This window comes from Tinamus guttatus, unplaced genomic scaffold, assembly GCF_059628265.1.
Source record: "Tinamus guttatus ecotype Peru unplaced genomic scaffold, ASM5962826v1 Tinamus_guttatus_pri_ptg000223l, whole genome shotgun sequence".
Taxonomy (NCBI): Eukaryota; Metazoa; Chordata; class Aves; order Tinamiformes; family Tinamidae; genus Tinamus; species Tinamus guttatus.
In genome coordinates this window covers 4357-25408 of record NW_028288757.1, presented here as the reverse complement: position 1 = coordinate 25408, position 21052 = coordinate 4357, and the positions used below count along the sequence as shown (strand labels likewise).

Here is a 21052-nt window from a genome sequence, read left to right as displayed (position 1 = left end):
AGAAAGAGACAGTTCTCAGCAAAGTTCCTCTCAAATCAAAAGTATCAATATCACAAATATCACTTCTCTGCTCCATGCGGAAGAACAGAATATGCAAATCTGGTCTGAATTAAGCATTTGTGACAGCAGGTGTTAAGTTTTATACTAGAGTGACACAAGACCCTGGAAGCACTGACAGCAATGCCCCCAGTGCTACCGGCACAATTATACATCGAGCTGGACTCCTCCATAATAAATAATTATTACCAGATTTGCCCAGTCTTGCTGCGACCACGTAACAGCCTCCTGCCCTGTCAGAATAGCCATAAGCAGCCACCAGCTCTAGAGGTGCTAGAAAAGTAAACTCTGTTCTATTTGTCTTCTACTTTTTTGTACAAGCAGACAAAGTAGATATTAACAAACACAGTACAGCTTCAGGTAAACATCACACAGCAGCATAAGCTGAACAACGGGAGGAGAGACGGGACAGCGCTCAGCACATCAGGACATACAACTGACAGCACACAACAATTCTCCATAAAGAGAAATGGCCATAACCACTCAGGGATTTGTATGAGATGTGTTAAGATCAGCAAAAATGTAATACGAATGGAAATGTGCATGTATTCCCCTCCATAAGCTCTCACACTGGTCTTTGTGATTTATTTATGAAGAAAAAAGCTTGCAAGCAGATAACGTCAATGACTAAAACAAAGGCTACATTACAAAAACTGAATTTTCTTTTTCACCCTGAAGAATGAAAAATTGTGCCCATAAAATATATTTAATGCTGTGTTTCAGGAAAGTTTATTTCAGCTTCACATGTAAAATCAGCTCCTATTAACAAAGGTTTCATCGAAATACATACTCTCACTGCTAGCATCCAGAATAACTAGGACTTGGTATACATTTTTAAAGAAATCCATTAAAAATGCATCACAAAACCATAAATTTAACATTTGCCCAAATAGAGAATTGCTTTTCCACTAGGGGAAGTGAACAGAAGACTAACAAATTACTGCACTGTATCAGTTTTACTGCATGAAAAACAAAGAGGAATAATTCTCAGCCACAGGCCTATCGAGCACATTGAGCTGCCCCCCCGGCCAACACCCCATGTAAGGCTATGAAAATCCATCAGAGTTTGGTGATAATATACTCAAATAGTGGAACTGTTAATAAGAAAAATAAATAAAAGTCTCAACTAGACAATTCAATCATCTCTCAAGTTGCAGCTAGATCTGATGTGGTCTTACACAAAAAGAGGATTGCAAAAGCTAAGTTCAATTAAGATTTCAAAATTCTTTTGTTTGAATTAAATATTCAGGTTTTTTTTTTTTAATATCTCACATACAAAACTTAAATTCTTGTGTGGATTGAACTTTTGACTCTACATATTTGATGGAAGAACAACAAGAACCAGCTTATCCAAAAACTGTCACCTGCTTCATCTAAAAGCCTATACCAGAGGCTGAGATCTTAACACTCTCGGAACCAGAGAACAACTACTCAGAGAGAATAATGGATTTAAAGAAGTAACGAGATTTGATACAAATTTCCCTCTTGCTTCCCTTAGATGGAATGGTGATCCGGCTTTGACTCGGCAGGAACATCCAGGCTGCAACCTCCTCCAGGCCGCATCCGCAGCCTTCCCCTTCCCGCAGACGGCGCGTGGCGCGAGGCGCGACCACAGGGCTGCCGTTCCCTCAGCAAACCCCGGGCCTTGCACAAGGTGCCCAGGCGCAACATGTGCTGCACTCAGGGCAGACAAGAAGGGCAGGGGTCCAAGGACAGCCCTGCCCGCCGCACAAGGGTCCCCGCACGCCTGCCACGCTTTGCTGGTGCCCGGCCGCCGCCGGCAGCTCTGAAGGCAGCAGCTCTCACCAGAGCCCAGGGACCCCTCGTGCACGGCCCACGGGATCGGGATCCGCTGAGGATGCTGCACAAGCAGTGACAGGAGGACTATCCGCCACAGAACAACACCAACCCCAAGGCACTTCTTTCCCATTTGGTTAATTAAAGCAGCAAATAACGTAAATGTGGCCAAAAGGAACAACAGATGGGAAATAAGGGATTTAGAGGCATTATATTAAAAACAAAATAGGGCAAACAATAAGAACATAAAGAACAACTCATATATGCATATTATATAAATTTTAAAGCAAGTCATTCCAGAAAGCATGTGTAGGACACAGTCTGCTATCCTTCCCAGCAGTCTCTGGTCATGAAGAGCTCAGCTTAACACAGCACAGTTTAAAAGGAAAGAAAAGTGAAGGCCAGTATGAACAGTACGCACTCTGGAAATAAAGGAAATACATATTTTAGATATTCCTAACAAGTAATAAACTATAAGACAACTGAAAACAAATCCTATAGTCACTACTTTTTTTAAAATATTTGAGCACAGAGCGCCCTCTCTTGTGTGCCTTGTTTATTATATTTTTTCACTATTCCTCAACTATAAGCTATGAGACCCTCATACGAAGGTAACAGGGAAATTAATCCCAAAGATGACAAAAATGACTTTGCACAATGAGAGAAATAGAGAGGGAATTAATATGTGATTTTTAAGAATAAACAGGGTGAAATAAAGAAACCTTGGCAGTACTGAGAGCTGATCAGAAAAGTCACCTAGTAACTCCCTGGGAAGGGGAGAAAGGAGGCAAGAGCACACACTGGAAATATCAGTCTGCAGGTGGACGCATAAAACCCAGTGCTGTGCATGTAGGCAAAGGCAGCCCAAAGCTCTTAAAATAACGTGCAGTAGCTCTATACTTGACTCTCAATGAGCAGATGAAATGTTGTCGGTTCTTAACTACCACCCATGCAGACTATGCTTGATTTCTGATATCTAGAATTTTTTCTCCTTCTCGTGGACCACCACAATGAAAAAAAAAAAACATGCATTTGTGTGTTGGCTATTTAGATATATGAAGAATAAAAAGGGATGTTCTACAATTAAACATCAATAGTTCTAATGCTGAATTTGCTCTGGGAAGAAATCTGAGAAGAAGCTATCGTATTCCAAAAAATAAATGTACATTATAGAATTTAGAATAAGCACAAAAATTGCAACCTGAGCCCATTAAAAATAAATAAATAAAAGCTTATCTAATACAAGCAAACACCAGAAACTGCAGGAAGGAAAAATGAAAGCCTGCAGAAAGCGCTGGCATATTTTGTGTTGATTTTTTTGCATTCTGAGACTCAACTACCTCTTTAAATTTTTCAAACTTTAAGGCAGTAACTTTGTTTTTCAGAAAGGAGCAGTTTTTCTGTATGCTCCTCTCACAGAAAGAAAACAGTTACTTGACACATGGGAAAGGATTTTGGAAGAGGTAGCATAATTATAGCAAAGGTGGTTGTTTTTCTCCCAGCACTGCAGTGTACCACTGCTAATCCATGACTTTAGTAAGTTGGAAAAAGGAAGATCTAAGCAGACTCTGCACTGCAGCTTTCCCCCCACCAACATCACAGTGATCACTTCTGTGCAGGGATGGCAAAGGAATACTTCTCCAATGGACTAAGTGTGAGTAAAATGTAATCTGTAAAGCTGTCAAAACACTACGAGATACTCTATTTAAAAATAGAGAAATCCCTGACAGAGGAAAAAGTTGGTCTGCTGACTAGGACCTAAGTTAAATTTAATATTTCACAGACTGCCCATGTGACCTTGCAGACTCGCTCCAAATGTGCCCAGCTCTCCCAGGCCCAGGGGCAGCACAGCCCTGCAGGGTGGATCCCCCAGCTGCGCCTACAGCAGCGCAGCGTCGCGTCGCAGCGCTGCTTGCAGACCCACAGCAGCGCAGCGCAGTGTCGCGGCGCTGCTTGCAGACCCACAGCAGTGCAGTGCAGTGCAGCGTTGCAGCGCCACGGCTTGCAGACCCACAGCAGCGCAGCATCGCGTCGCAGCGCCGCTGCTTGCAGACTCACAGCAGTGCAGTGCAGTGTCGCGGCGCTGCTTGCAGACCCACAGCAGCTCAGCGCAGCGTTGCAGCGCTGCTTGCAGACCCACAGCAGCGCAGCACAGTGCAGCGTCGCGGCGCTGCTTGCAGACCCACAGCAGCAGGGCCGCGCTGCGCGGAGGGGCTGCACGCTGCGAGCTGACAGCAGCAGCGCTGACCCGCAGCACAAGCGCACGCCTCCTCTCACCATTCCCAACCGGTAAAATGAGAACAGCAATACTGCACGGACTGTAAGAATGTGTTACATGAAATACAAGGGGAAAAACAGTTATGTACACATCCTACTCAAAAGGGTACGAAAACTTGCCATTATATTCAGGAGCGTTGCCAGAAAACAGCAGTGAGAGTCGGGGTGCAGAAAGCTGAGACAACTGCAGCCCCTTAATCACAGTGAACAACATACCCTTGATTTGGATCTCCATCCCAACAACCACCACCAAGAGTGTTTCTTCACGTAAATAAGTGGACCAAAACACAGAGCATTCTCCTGCCACTGCAATGGCCTCGTAATGCGAGCTCCAGACCACTCTCACCAGCAAAAAAAAAAAAAAAGACAACAACATGAACAAAGTGTCTAACACAGAAGTCTATATACAATGAGTATAGAAGAATAAACTGCATCTAGAGCATTGTGTCCCATTCTGGCCCATACTGGGCTATCCACTACAAGGGGGACGTGGACGCGGGTTCCCCCCTGATTAAGGGACTGCAGCATCTGTCACACACAGAGAGGCTGAGAGCGCCGCGACTCTTAGTCTGGGGAAGAGGAAGATTTTATCTTCTCAATATGCGCACAAATTCCTAATGGGAGGGAGGAAAGAAGAAGTCAGGCTCTTCTTGGTGGTATTCAACAAACAGAGAAGACGCAACAGGCACAAACTGAAATACAGGAAATTCCATTTAAGCATAAGAAAAAAAAAGTCTACATGGATTGTGCTCAAACACTGAAATAGATTGCCCAGAGTGGTTATGGAGTCTCCTCCCTAGAGATACTGCAAAACCAAAGGACAAAGTCCTGAGCAACCTGCCCTAGCTGAGCTCGCTTGGGAAGGGGATGTGGAGTAGGTGATCTCCAGAGGTCTCTTCCATTTCATTTATTCTGTGAGATGGAAAGACAGAAACAAACGTACAAATCTCAGCATAACTTAATACAAGTTCTAGCAAAGCAAAGAAAAAAAATTAAACAGTTTAATGCCTGAAAAACTGGAACACATCTTTCTGCAAATTAAAGACAGATTGTAAAGAAGAGGACAGGACTGGAAAGCTCCTTGCTCATCAAATTAAAAACAAAAGCCCTATTCATGAAAAAACTTATGTGGTCAAGTCACATTCTTTGCTCTAAAGTTTTACATGCAACTCAAGCAAACATTCTGCTTGCAATTCATTGAGAAACTTTTGGGTTGGTATGGATTGCTACAGAACATGAGGGTACCTATTTAAAGACATAAAAGCAGCAAGTGGAAGTATGAAAGGCAGAGCAAATGCCACTTCTCTTTTTAAAAGGACTGATCACATGATTAACAGCTGAAATCAATTAACAAAATACCAGTGCAAGCTATTTTGCTGCATTCCCCTACAGTTACATGACAACATCTAAAACCTTCCTGTATTTCAAATATCCAGAAGCTTCATGGCTCAAAATCCCCCTTCTTTTGGTGCTGCTTTTAGACATTCTTCTCCATATACATATACAGAGCCACATTTTAAAATGAAGCAGAGATAGACAAAGACCAGTAAGAGAAAATTGTGCATGATGAAAAGCGAGAGTCACTTACTGTGGTTACTTTTAGATTAAGCATTTTATGAGAGAATATGGGGTATGTACAGATAGTGCATTCATTTCACATCAATGACATTCTCCTGACTTGTTATCCTTTATTCTAAAAAGTGTTACAACTCAAAAAGTTTGACATGAAGGAGTGCGACTACTTTAAGAAGTAATATTTTGATCTGGTCTACAGCTTGGATGTTTGCACAGATTCACAGACCACTGATGCATCCCAGTTTTTAAATCTCTTAGCTAACTTGGGTCCTTCTCAGAGGGAAATTTATTGTGCCCTCAGGGAACACTGGTACTCAAACAGCACTATCTAGGGCCTGAAATAGTCAGGCGGTGACTAAATTATTCTGTCATCTTCCTTCTACTTGAACAGAACAAAATTAAATCAAGGTAGCCGAGAGCTGAAAATATTGCTCTAGTTCCTTCTTCCACATTAGGCTCAGGCTGCAAACAACTTTTTAACCAAAGGCGGTCTCACACAGTCATTTCATTTCCTGCTAGTGAACAGCTGTTCTACAGGGAGATTAAGATCCCCATAAATCAATACAAACAAACAAACAAAACCAGAAAGTTAATTGTTCTCCCTCAAGTACCTCCCCTGCACTCTTTCCCGTAGGCTGAATTGTAGAATCGTGGATGACTCAGAGGCTACTTGCTTCTTAACAGAATTCTATTAGACATCTAGTCCACATGCAGGTTTATGCACGAGGATTATCATTCAAGACCAGCGATTTTTTTCCTTGCAGTATCTGAGGACGGGCTGGGAAGCTCAAGCCAAGGCCCGGGCAGCACATATCACGGTGCTCAGCAGCAATGTCACTGCATTTCAGAGCTCACACAGCACTAAAGGTTTGTCAAACAGCTCAGAGCTGTAGAAGTTAATCATGCCTAAATAGCGACAGGCAGAGCGTGACCACTACAAGCTATATAATTAAACAAAAGGGTATACTTTACAGAAAGTGGTTGCACTTCTGAAAGTAGCTCACCACACCATGAGTGGCACCAGCTTGTGCTCCATCTTTGGGACCCTTCAACATACTAACCAATGGCCAGAGGCAGGAAAAAATAAAAGGAAGAAACACTGAGAGATTTAGAATGCAGTCACCCTCAACAAAGCATCACATCTCCCCCATCTGGGAACAAACACAAGGTTCTCACAGTATAGTTAGAATTGCTTAGGTAAAATAAGCCAAACAAAAATCAGATTTATTCCAAATTATTTCTTATTAAGCATACGACACTGCTCAAAGGATCTGAGCTTCCCCCACTAAAAAGCCCGAGTAGGGGAGGCTGTCATGCGAGCATGATGGTAGAGCTCATGCTGACCTAGGTTACTAGAAAAGTGATGAAATCCAGGACAGGAACAGAAATCAACCCTCATGCCTTGGGAAAAAAAAAATATATATATATATACACACATACACATATATATATATATGTATATATGTATACACACACGCATACATATACTTTTGGGATATATATCTTCACTGATGTTTGCAGGACTAGCTAAAGATCTGGCTTCCATGCTGCTAGTTCTTTTGCTCTGTTTTGTTTTACTTTGTTTTGACTTCTGACAAGCTGTCTGCCCAATATTGTTACTACTGACCATTCTGCAGAAATGTGGCCAGAAAATCCAAGAGGCAACCGACATACAAACTTCCTACAATGAAACATCCTATCAGTAAATCACCCCAGATATCTGTGGTCTCCAGTGTCACAGGAGGTTTTTTTTGTTTTAAGCAGCATAAGGGAAACACAATCCAGATCTGAAAAAGGCACTAAAGAACTGTCCAATATCCTGAAATACAAAACCAAACACTCTCTGCTGTACCGTGCAGCAGTAGGGAACCTGTAAATATCCTAAAACTGCAAAGATAAGCTACAGTTACAAGAAACTGTTAATGATCACCTGTGGCATCTGATAACCAAAAGGTGCTTTACAATTAGTCAAAATTTACTGTGAATGACTGTGACTGTCATTCAGGATGTCATTCAAAATGACTGTGTATTAGTCAAAACAATTTATCGCCAAAGACATAAGAAAACCAAGATTTTATTGAAATTTCAAAAATGTTTATGCTGAGCCTTCCTATAGTTGTAAGACATTATTTGCTCTCTCAGAAAATAAATGATGATAAATAGTCCACATTTGAATTACAAATAAATTTCAGTACTAAAAAGTTCATATATGAACATCAGAATAACTATCTTATTTATTTTCCCTGAATAAACCATTTGAAACTCAAAGCATTTATATTCTGAAGACTAAGAACTACACAGAAAATCATTCTGTAGCATAAGTCAGGAACATCATCTTCCCAGTACTGCATGTGACAGTATCATTGAAACCTTCCTTGGTTCTCCCCCCTTGGGTATAAAGACATACCAGCCACCAAACTTACTCTTGTTCTGACCACGTTCTTCATTTCTTTCCAGTAATCTTAAAACTGGAATGATGAAAATGCTAATACATATATTTAAAATAAGCACACCTTCTTCTCAATTAGGCTTTCTGAATAGTAAAAAACAAAGCCATCTCACCACTATATTGTACTGTCTCCTGACACTTAGCACCAAAATATCTTAATCAACCCCCATATACACCTCCAAAGTTGTTGCTTTCCTTTTACAAAGAGGTTTTGCATGTCTCCTTCCCTAAATGGTCAAAAGCAGAAAAACCCTTTGCAAGAAGTTTCTGCAAGCCTTAGACACAGCTACAGAAACATTTATTGTTAGTCTCTGTGTATTTTTATTTCATTTATTTATGTTTTTAACTATCTAATTTACAGAATGATTCTTTTGATACACATATACTCTAGCCTGTGTACATTCAGTGTCTTCTAAAGTGCATACTAGACAAACAAGTTTAGTTTGATTTAATGTTGCCAGCAAAGAAAGCAAGCAAAAACTTAAATATCTCAAATACTAGGGACAAAACTGTCCCAGACATTTCTATGAAATCACATTTCTATGTGATTCAGATCGTGTAAAATAAACACTACTAAAGAGCAGAAACGGGAAATCTGTATATTTATTGCCACAGAAACATTCAGAGCGTCTAAACTTGCAGAAAATCCTCAACTTAAGCATCCATGGGACGCAGGACTAAACCCGCGAGGGTGCAGCGGAGCACAGCGGCTCATGCGACCTCGCGGACAGGAGAGGGCGTCCGGCACGCGCGCCACGCGGACACCCGCGCCGCGGCCTCCAGCCGGGATGCACACTCGGCTTCCCGCTACGCACGTGGCCGATAGAATAAAAAACAAATCAGCCATTCATCTCTACCAAGATGATAAAATTAGATTTTAGTGCAAAAGAGTAAAAGACAAGTTTCGAAAAACAAAGACAACCCCCAAATCCATGTCCTCGCACCTATGATGTGTGAGCGGAATAAGGTGCACCCAGCCGCTGTATTTTAACACAGCAGAGAATATGTCCACTCACAACGTTACAAATACATCATGTTTTCACCTTAGCACCAATTGTCACATATGATCAGGGCTCGTGTCTGGACGAGGCCAGCCCACTGCTAAGGCTGGTTGCTGCTAAGAGCTGCCAGCAACCGGCACTTCCGAGGACAAAGCAGGACAACCACCCTGAAGCTGTAAGATAGCCTCCTCCTCCTCGCCAAAAAACATACCAAAGCTTGCACAAATGAGAGGATAAAATGCCAAAATGGAAGCTTATTTCCCATTCATCTCCCCCACTCTTTTTAACTCCGATACTCTCATTATCTGCAAGTTTCCAATCCTTTCAAAATAGAGCTGAACTACTGGTCTCAGTGATATATCACAATGTCAATTCCCCAATCCAAGTAAGCATTATTCAAGAATAACATTTCTTTATGTCCATTTCAAATGTGTCACCTTTCAACCTGCTCGGGTACTTCCTCATTCCTGGATTAAAAGAATGAGCATCTGTCATCTAAGGAGAGACTGAGAGCTGGGCCGCTGCACCTGGGGAGGAGACATGGGGACCTTCACAGTGCACGTAAATACCTGGTGGGGTGTCTGGGGCACAGATGACGGAACCAGACACTTCTCAGCAATGCCCAGAGGAAGGACAAGAGGAAATGGACACAAACTGAAACCAAAGAAATTCCACTTAAATGTGAGAACAACTTTTGTATTTAAAGGACGATGAAACATTGCAGTTTCCCAGATAAGTTGTGTTGTCTCCATCCTTGGAGATAAGCAAAACCTGTCTGGACATGGTCCTGCGCACTCTGCTCTCACTGACTCTGCTCTGAGCAGCCGCATTGGACCATATGATCTCCAAGGGCCATTCTAACCTCAGCAGTTCTGTGGTTCTGCAATCCGAAACATTTTTTTCTCTAAGATGTTGTCATTCTCCATCCCCCAAAGAAACTCGGAAAATGCTTCATAAAATGTCACAGAACGTGAAGATTGGAACCAGCCTCCCACAAGGGTTATTAGAAACAGCAGCAAAACCAGAAGGATTTGGGGGCAGTTTAATGAAAAATTCCTTCACAGGATTTTATATTAATATGCAGTCATAAACATCAAAATGTCACTCTACCAAACAAAAAGTTTAGTATTCAATGTATCTATTTATAATATAAGGATTCAAGTAAAAATATCTGAGAAATGCAATTGAACACACTCCACAGAACTGCATCCCCCTTAAAAAGATAGGCCACATATTATAAACATCTTTATGCAGCTGAGTCTAGCAGACCAAATCCAATGAACAGGTTGTGTACATACACTTCAGAGTAATTTGCAAACTTATATTGACATAGTCCCGGAGTCACCGCACCGCTGGTGGCAGGACCTCTGGAGACCCCCTGCTCCAGCCCTCTCCTCAGGCAGGGTCCCCTGGGGCCTGCTCAGGTCTCCAAGGATGGAGACTCCACGGCCTCCCCGGCGACACGGCCCAGCGCTCAGCTGCCCTCGCAGTGAGGAAGTCTTCTCCTGTTCCTCTTCTCATTTATCATATGAAATTTTGTCCCTTCGGGAAACCTCATCATTTAAGGACTTCAAATATTGCAGAAAAATGTATTTTAAGTGATATTCCCATACGTGCTCCAAATTTCATCAACATGCAAAATGCACTCTTCTAAACAGCATGTAAACTGTCCAAGAGACAGGCTGGATCCCTCAAGCCATGCTTCATATATATTTTTTTTTTATAGATGCATTCAGTCTGTTGTATTTCTGAATATTTCACTACAACAAAACGTTATCAGAGGTCAAGATCTGCAAGCTATATTTAACCAGGCTTCCCATTAATTTCAGCTTAGTTTGTCTGACAAGAAACACAAGAACTACAGGTATTTCCTGTGCCAGTGGCACAAGAGCCAAGTGTGAGACATCTCCACAATGCTAGCTAATTCTGTTAAAATCAGACAGGACAAAAGGAGACTGCAAGCACGCAAGCATGCCCACATATGTGCGCAGGGGTTGGGGTTTTCGCAAGGTAGCGAAAACTGCAACATGGGAACAGCAAGCCAAAAGAGGCCGTCGCGCGCAGGAAGGGCCGGAGCCGCGAGGGGAAGGCGGGCTGCACGCCTGCCTCCCACAAAGAGGAGCACGGCATGAACGGACAGCGCGACACCTCGGCAAGTCCCTCGGCCACGTGGAGAGGCAGCGAGATCTATACACGTGCTTCATGTAAGAGCAGAGAGCTAAGCAGAACTAACGATCAAGAGAGGGTGTATTAATACCCTTTTAGCTATTCCTTAAGGTTTATCTGGTCTTACGCAGAAGGCAGAACCTGTTCACATGTGGAACAGCCAGTACCTCTGGCACCTGCTGCTCTCCTCGTATGGTTACTCACTCTGTATTTCTTCCCCTGGAAGAGCTCTCACTCTTCCCACATAATTTCCCTGTTTCGCCACTCAATCTATTATAACAGAACAATGACAGAAGCATTGATGGCACTTAAAGAGTTTTGCCATCAGGCTGTGGAATTACATTTCAGAGAGGTTTGGAAGGAAAAAGCCCTACACAACAAACATGAGCAACAACCAAGAGCAGGTTATTCAGACACCAGAGTAAAATATATATATATATCTCACCATCTTCTTTTACAATGCCTGGGATACTCAGGCTGCACAGATGAGAAGAGAAATTGAATATATTTTTTCTAGAGTCAGATCAACAGTAAAACAAACGACAACAACAAAACTGTCGGGAAATCAAAAGAAGAAAATGATCCAGATCTGATTTGACTTGCGAAAATTTACATCAACTAGCTTAGTTCTCAGAAAATCTAGATCTGCAACCTATTCATTTTTGCACTTTGCAACTACAAAGAAACTAGATTTTGTATTTAAATCAGGTCTTTTAAACAAAAGCTCCATCTGTTAAGCTCCCTCTTCTGGATGATGGATACAATTGCTGGCATATTGAAAGCAAACTCAAAATTTCCCACTTTTGTCAATAAAAAACAAATAGACATTTAAGGTAATTACATATTTCAATATTGGGAGCTGCTTTGTAACATAAGTTTTCAGGATCGCCATTCTGCAATCTCAGTGACAACCTGCACAAAAAAGCAACACGAAGTCAAACACTGCACCCAGCCAACAAACAACCATCTAGACCAGCAAAAAGATAATAAGCACTACTTCATATCTTCTGATATCACATGCATCTTTGCCTCTTCCACCTAAAACTATAATTATTTTCATCATAAAAATCAAAATCAAATAGACTTTTTTTTTAAAAAGGCACTTAGTTGAGGAAACTATCAGTCACAGGAGGCAATTAGGAAACTCATTTATATTTTCATCCTTCAACCAAACAAGAAAGAAGCAAAGGTTCCCCTACGCTTTCTTCATCAAGGAGAGGAGCAACCGAAGAGCTCCAAATTCCTGGAAGCACCTACCTGCTTCTGCTGCACTGCAGGTTTCAGGCCCCATAAACACTAGAGAAATGTGTAAAACACAGCTCACTTCACAGAGATGTGGAATTCATCAGCCACACACAGATAAATAGCCATCTTATAGTGGTGAAATAATTACAGATAATTAGTGTTTATCTTATGCACTGACCTATGTTAATAATGCTAGAACAGTTGCTAATAGCTGGCGTGTTGAAAGCGGCTGGAATGACAATCTGTTTTGGTTAACAGTTTCAGAAATTAGTAGAGCTTGGCTAATAGGCTTAGCCTTCGACATTAATAGGCTTGCACTTTTACATTGAAGTTCAATTGAGCTTTCTAAACACTGGTCTTTTTCTTTACTCTTGCTGGTATTTTATGGAAACAGAATTAACCTGAATTATTATTAAACAGGAAAATATCAGCAGACTTGAGTGTTTTGGTCCTATTCATTCTAATCTTTTTAATCAATATTGTCAATTTAGTCACAAGCTTGAAATAGCAGAAGTGGAGACGGAAATAATTTGTAATAGTAAGCTTAGCATTATTCACTCAGCTTTTCTATCACTGTACAGACCTCGCTGTCTTATCTGTATAATAACAACATGCTCTTGCAAAGCATTCTTTTGACAAGAAAATTATCACTATATGTACAGAAATAAAAAAGTAAACTTTCTGACATCATTCAGAGTAAAAAAAAAAAAAGGAAAAAAAAAAAAGAAAATCTCCAAAAATCAGAAATAAGATAAACCGCAGTCCAGTTCTAGACCAAGACAGATGCCTGAAATAACTCTGATTCAATCTCTCTAGCTACAGCTATATGAAAGCATTAAAGCACTATTTAAGTATCCAATGGAAAAAAAAAAGGCATATTTTGTAGTAAGTAAAACTATTTGGAGAGTGGACACTTACTCAGGACAGGAAAGAACATATGAAGAGAAGTGAACAAACCCACGCTGGAGGAAACAGGCCAGAAAGCACCGAATCCAGGCTTGGAAGCTGTAACATGGGCAAGGGCTCCTCCTTGCACTGCCAGATCGACGAGCTTGAGCAACCGCTCGGCCACACGGGCACAGACCCGCAGGACGGCAGCTCCCGGCCCCCAGCTCACCGACACGTAGACAGCAACAGCCACCTTCCTTCTCCAGCATCCACATTAATGACAGACAGAGCCTGGCAAAAATCTCTATTTTCTCCTAAATCAATCCCAGGTAGTTTTAGCTGATTTCCATAAAACAACAATTCAAAGCAAAGCAGAGTAATATGCAGAAGAGAGTGAAAAATGACAAGTCCAGATGAAAACAGCGCACGAAATACAAAATACAAAAAAAAAAAAAAAATTAAGTGGTGGGTTTTCAGTATCTCAATTACTGCAGTACACGGTGGCTCCTGTTCAACAGCCAAGACACACGCCATGCCAAGCCATTTTTACGAGGCTTCTGGCAGGGTGCTTTAGCAGACAGTGCATTCAGCTCTGACGCCAAAAAATGATTTCCTCTTCAGCAATCACTTTGTTGAGCATCACACCAATTAATGGGAGCACCCTGGAAGGAATATGTTTTATGTCTATGCCACTACTACACCTCTGAATCAAATGGAACTGAAAATCTATTTCTGCTTTCTAAAGCTTAAAGGAACATTTAAACTGAAACAAAACAAAACAGAAAAAAAAAACCCGCAAAACTGTAATTGTAGATCAGACTTGAAATAAATCTATTTTCACAGAGGACATGGCTAAGACACCACCAATACACCAATACCGTAACTTGGGATGATCTGCTGATTCATGTTAAATCTCACTCTGGTCCCTGACAGCTAGAGAACACAGCTTCTTCTCTCATGCATACAATTTTATATCCCTTTCAAAACATACCACCTTAAATCGATCAGTTTTAAATACTCTGATATTCGTATGAATTATTCCTGGGCCTCCCAGGTGGAGGTAGCTCCCCAGCGCTCCCGGCCCGGGCGCTGGGCTGGCCGCTGGCGACCGTGCCAGAGGCGCCAAGCTCCATGGCAAGGGATCTCCCTGGGCTGACCGCATGGAAAGGACCAAGGGACACGGCCACCCGGGGCCGCAAGAGGAGGGAGAAGAGCTGCAACCAACACGCAGGCGTCTGGGACACACTGCTGGGAGCACCGCAGCCGGGGACCGAGCCTGCACCAGCACAGACCCATCACAACCACTGATACTACAAACAATGAGCATTTCACTCCAGGTTAAATAGGTAATAGGAAGATGTGCTTTAACACTGGACAGTTTCTAGCAATTTTAAAACTCAGAAGTTTTTGACACACACACAAAAAAAAAAAAAAAAAAGCTTTTCTTGAATATCATTTAGAGACATACAGTATTTCTGCTGCAAGACAGCTGCTCTCTTGCAAGTGTAACATTTACAGATAGGCAAGTGTAACATTTATAGATAGGCATGTCCTAATGCAGCTAAATTTTAGCTTGGTTTCTCATGTCAATTAGGATTTTTTTTTTACATACCACTTGATTGGCCATATATAATCAAAGAAAAAAAAAACTTTTTTATTGGTACCCACTTACAATGAAAAAGTACATGGTGTAGGAGCAAATCTAGAATAATGACAAACCACTGAATTGTTAAAATCAAGAAAGAAAAGTTCCAGACGAGAGCGTGATAGTATGGAAACGAGAGAGCAGACTGTGTCAAGCTTTGATAATCTGACAAACTGACAAGAACCCTGTGGCAATATAAAAGGAAAGATAGAAATGAAGATTGAGAATGAGCTTTATACAGAAAAAGAAGCCTGTAAAACCCACTTCAACCATTGTATTTCTTGCAATAATTTCCATGGAGCATTTTGTATCATGGAGCAACAGATTGATCCAATAAAGGAAGAACAGATGCTATGCCATCATCATACTCATATCATCAGTGTCCTGCACTGCTTTGTCATCGATAAGGCCCAATACACTTTATAAAATAGACTCTTCACCTCTTTGTTTAAAAAAAATAAATGAACAAAGTTTGCCCAAAGTCAGGAGGATGCTTAATAGCAGAATTGGAATCAAAACAGATACTTCTGAGTTTTTAACTCAATAATGTAATGCCTTTATTGAAATGGAGTCTTATATTTTGAATTATCAAAATAAAATGTAATTTTTTGTACCTTGATGCTGCATCAGTGCATATTCTATTTTAAAAATTAATAAACTGATAACAATGTCTTGAGCTAACACAGCTATCCCTTAAGTTACTAAATCTCCTAGTCCATCTTATTTAGCATTTTGATTGACAAAACCAGTCCAGTAATCCATTTCCAAAGTACTGCCATACTTCGACCTGTGACTGGCATTCTGAAATTACTCTTTTATCAAGTGTTTTCATAACTTTTCTTCTAAGTGAGTTCTATAGCAAATCATTGCCGGATTTCTTGTAAACAGGATACAAAGCTTAAAAAAAAAAAAAAAAAGCACCCTTGCATTTATATTCTTTGACTCCCTGCATTTGCATAACTTACCAGGAAATCTGCAGTTCCATTAAAGTAATGTAATTTTCTTTTCAAGATAGTCTTTGATAAAAATACATAGAGAAACTGTCATCTCATTCAACAGCAGAACACAGAAGTCACTAATGGAAGAAACTTAAAGGCTTGCAAATAATCACCGTGCAGAAGCAGGTTATAAACTGAAGAGGGGCTCAGAACAAACAACAGAACTTATGAAAGACCCTGTTTTCATTAACAAAGGCTGAAAGATTAAACATCATATAAAAGTGGAAAGAAAAAAAAAAATGCAAAGATTAATTGTGAAAATAAAATCTGAAAGAGAAACCCAAAATGAAGTGCTGCAACTCAAAGGATGAAAGTTTTTGTTTGTTTGTTTTTTGATACAGAAAACAGTTCAATACTCATCAGGAAACGCAAAGCAAGCAACTACTTAGAGTTTTCAGTGGAAAGAGCCATTAGGGCAGAAATATTTACATTCATCAACATTACATGTTAGTAACGTAAAGAAAAAACTTGAAGGAATTACTGCTCCCACAGAAGAGAAACATTCTTACCTTTGGCCATTTGGGATTCAGAAGTTGTGCTCTGATTGCATCATCCAGGGCCTTGTCGTACTGATGAATTTTCATGTAGGCTGCAGAACGGTTGCTGTAGAGTATGCAGTTCTGCGGGTCGACCCCCAGGGCCTCGTTGTACAGCGTGATCGCTGTATGGAAGTCGCCATCGTGGCAAGCCTGGTTGCTCTGTCGGACTTTCTCAACAAATTCAGCTTTGCTCAACATGGAGCTGTCAGGACTTCTTTTTCCACAAGATTTTGATCCAAAGAAAGAAATCTGTGGGGGAAAAAAAAACAGACACTAGTGTTAAGAATTGAAGTTCAAAAATACTATAAAAATTGTCAAAATACTAGAAACTGTATAGTAGAAATTAAAGCAATCAGCATTACTGCAGGAGGAATTCTTATCTAGGAATCAAGATTATTTATTTATTTATTTATTTATTTTTACAAGGAAGACGGAAAAATCCTTATAGAACATCTTATTTCCCATGTGCAGAATGTTCCAGAAAACATATGCTTTCTTCAGACATACAGCAAGCCATAATGTTTTTAATATGCTACACTGCATATGGTCACACTTTTTCTTCCCCTTAGCAAAGTACTTGATCCTACAACATCCTAAACATTTTAAGGATAATGAAATTTTTATGAAAAGCCAGCAGGACTGAATGTGAAGATGATCCCAGTATATTCAAAGTTTAACGCAAAGGTCAGAAAACAAGCATGTGCAGAGACGGGTATAAACTCCCTTTGAAATGAAGAGTTGCACTGGTGCACCGCTCACAAATGCTGGCATAAAGCCAAGCGTACACCGCAAATTCTTTGTGAACAGAGAGGTCCCTGGAATAGACTTGCACAAATTAGTCGGGCATAAAGACTGTGCCATCAACAGAGCAGCCATCCTTGCTCCTAGGATTGTCCAAGTCCGACTGTACAGACAAGGAAAAACAGTTTTGAATTACACAGTTTTGGGTCTTCTAACTCTAGAAGCTCTAAAGAATTAAAGTGAGCTACAGCAGACCGCAGTTTCACCAGCTGCCTTGTGCACTTTTAACTCAAAAAGTAGCAGTCATCGTGCAGTGCTGAAACTCACTAATAGTAAGTGAGCAGAGCAATCCTGTAATTGCAGAAAGGCATCACAGACACACACAGCTTCAGCCGCCGAGCAGCCACACAACATGCAAGCACGCGTCCTCACGCACGCGCTGGGATGATCTGGAAAGACGACGCGTGCCCTCAGGGCCCGACGACAAGTGAGTGCTTATGTTCCAGAACTGTGACAGATTGGGCTAACACAATAAATCACTTCCCACACTATAACGTGAACTACATTCAGTCAACACGTTAAATGCTTGGGGCTGCTAGAACGCATAATCATTAACACAATGACCCCTGAAATCAAGCAGTTCATGCCCCACATGCACAGATGAACAAACAGCTGTCCTTAGGCTTTAATAAGAGGGAGTTTTAAGAGTTTTACAAAAATAATAATAATTAAAAAAATAAAATAAAAGCCCTAGAAACCTTGTTCATTCCCTCAGGAACAATAAACCAAGTTTATATTAATTCAGTAGCAAAGTCAGGGCCACAAATAAAGGAAGGTCAGAAAAAGATTACAAATGCTGAAAGGAAGAAAAAGAAAGGTGAGAGAACTAACTTTCCATAACTTTTTCTTATCCCGATTCAAAATGGGTGGAGAAATGCAAAGATTGAGGCGTTCAAATGTGGGTTAAGGGGCACAATACCCTCTTTCCACATGCAAAAGATACCATGTGCTAGCATATTCCTAACAGTTACACAAAGGACTCTCTGGGATCAAAAAAAAAAAAGCTGTGTATGTGCAGAGAAGTCCAAGTTGCTTTGATTCTGACTCCTCTCTGCCTTTACCTTTCTACATTCTTCGTTTTATTCAGCCAGCCATCTGCCTTAGTAACTGCTTTTGTCACATGTACTATACTTCCTCACAAAGACCCTCAGAAACATGAATACTAGAACATCTTTGTACAACTTCCATTAAAAGACAGTTGAGAATCCTGCAGTTATTTTATTTAGCTACAGGTAATGGGCACATACAGAAACACACGAGGTATTTCCCATTGTTAACTCTCCAGACAAAAAAAGGTTAAGAAAATTACATATTGTTATCACAAGACAACAGTTGCCCAGCTTAAATACATAACCAGAGCAAGCTGAGCAATATTTTTAGGTGAAAAGGGAAGCAAGCTGGAAACTGACTGACATCCTGTCTCAGGCATCAAATTGGTCTATAGACTTCTTTAAGTGTTAAAAAAAAAAAAAAAAAAAAAAAAAAAAAAAGTACAGGTCTTTTTCCTTGTGTCATTCTCCAGGATACTCCAAGTTTTCATAATTAAATTATTTTCCTAAATCTTCTTTGTATCAGCAAATGCAGTTTCTTGTCCTGTCTACAGCAAAACTATCCGAAGCGTTCATTCCTTTTATCTATGTAATTGCTTTAGTATTCCTGCCTACATAAGTTAATGTACTGCCTGACTTTTAATTTTTTTATTAGAAACAGCACAATAAAAAACAAATTTCTGTATCCTTGAAAATTCATTCCACATGCAGTACATCTTTAAACGCACTGCATATTTCTCTACTACTTCCATCACGTTTAGAAACAGCAATTCCATATATTTTCAAGTGCTCGCAGGAAAACTGCCCTGTTTTGAACAACTCCAGTAACTGAGCTGAACACACTACTTTATGCCAAGCAGTAAGTTAATTCCTATCTCGATAAGTATGTGTGTAACCATAAGCTTCACTGTGCAGCCAGATTGCCATTATCTAAGGATCTGCAAGGACAGAATATGAAGATACTCGTATTTAACAGCAGCTCTAAATGAGTGGATGTTCAAGCATGAAACCAGGAAACCCCAAGAAAACCAAGGAGTCAGGAGAAGGCCAGGGCAGATACTCTATGGGAGGACAGGAACAGAGAAGAAGGGAGAGAGAGTGGTGGGCACCCAGTGAGCAGCCCAAGAACCCGCGGGTTGCACAGAGTCACCTCATTGCATCAAGGGAGGAAAAAAGCCAAAGGAAGTATCAGGTTTCTCACATACCCTTTAATCTCCACCTGCTATTTTCCTCTGTAGCTTCTGAAGGTTGTGCTTCTCCAATTCAAAATAAATAATTAAATAAATAAATAAGCAATCTGCTTGCTCTCAAAGCCCATTTAAGTTGACACATGTAATATTATCGTGTGAGATTCATTGCAGCAGGCAAATCTAACAACTCTCATGTAATTTCTCATACCATTAAGGTCAGAGCAACTAACAAACTTAACACTACTCTTTTTTCAGCAGTCCCATGTTTGCCCTAGTGTTTGTTCCTGGAAATTACCAGGAAAGCAGAAAACTTGATTTTATACAATAAGAACCAGCACTCCAGAGTCACTGCACAGATGAAAATCCAATGTAATGTTTCAGAAGTGGTCAATCTATGTAAGGAGCATTTTATACTCTTTAGTATATACCCTTTAGCTGAGATGTAAAAGAAGTTTATAGCTCAAGCATGTCAAAAATGTTCTGAAAGCAGCTGAAGTTTCATGCAATATTCAAAGAAATTTAGGGCTGTCAGTCTCTTCTGAAAAACGTATGAAAAATAGCAAATATAAATTAACAAGAGTGTTGAAGAAGTTACGTTGCCAGTTCTCAGGATTTCAGAGGGAGAAGAACAGAACCAGTACAAGCTCTTTGGTGATGTCACCATTACCCTGATCCAAATCTTTAGAAACTGCCTTCAAACAAACGCTGTCAGCTACAACAGCCAGAGATGTTTTTATCCATAAAGATTTACCAAAACTTTTTTGAATCCCCTGCTATGTTCTTAGCTTCTCTGCTTCCTACCACAATTCAGACAAACCTAGAGATTTTCGTGATAAAAATAAACTTCTGCAGTGCAATTCAGCTTAAATAATTGGGTATGTCGGGTAGCACAACTCAAGTTTCTGGCACAACTAATATGCACAGTATTAGTACTATATGCATAACTGATCAGAAGAGCAGAAGAAAGCACTCAGAAAAAGAAGATACACAAGTATCTTCTCTTCAGAAATCTTCCGCATTCAGAATTGAGGCAAGGTTCTCCTTCTAGTCCCTAAACTATATATTTCATCTGCACTGCAATTTTAGGACCAGAAAATACCTTCTTTTTCCTCATGACTGGTCATGAGACCTATTTTGTAATTGCATCTTCCTCGCAGGTGGCCATAGCATTAAACATTCATTTATAAGCATACCAAGCATCAAATAATGTTTCTTCATAGTAATCACCGAAATTTTCCTGGGTTTTAAAGTAAAAGTGCTCCACTGAGGCAATTTGAACTTCTTAAGAAGTAGGACTAAAATTCTCTTTCCTTTGCGAGGGGAAAAAAACATTTTCATCTGGCTTGTTCGGAATAAGACAGATAGATGTTATCAT

The 21052-nt window shown here is 40.5% G+C and overlaps 1 protein-coding gene across 2 annotated transcripts in view; it reads right to left on the bottom strand.

Moving 5' to 3' along the window:
* TTC28 (tetratricopeptide repeat domain 28) overlaps nucleotides 1-16889 on the bottom strand; it is a 139404-nt gene extending 122515 nt beyond the window's left edge. For both annotated transcript variants that reach the window (XM_088525040.1, XM_088525041.1), the window contains exon 1: nucleotides 16608-16889. In XM_088525040.1, coding sequence (XP_088381166.1) covers nucleotides 16608-16835 — 228 coding nt within the window. In that variant the 5' untranslated portion in view covers nucleotides 16836-16889. The remainder of the gene's footprint in view (nucleotides 1-16607) is intronic.
* Between the last annotated feature and the right edge of the window lie 4163 nt (nucleotides 16890-21052).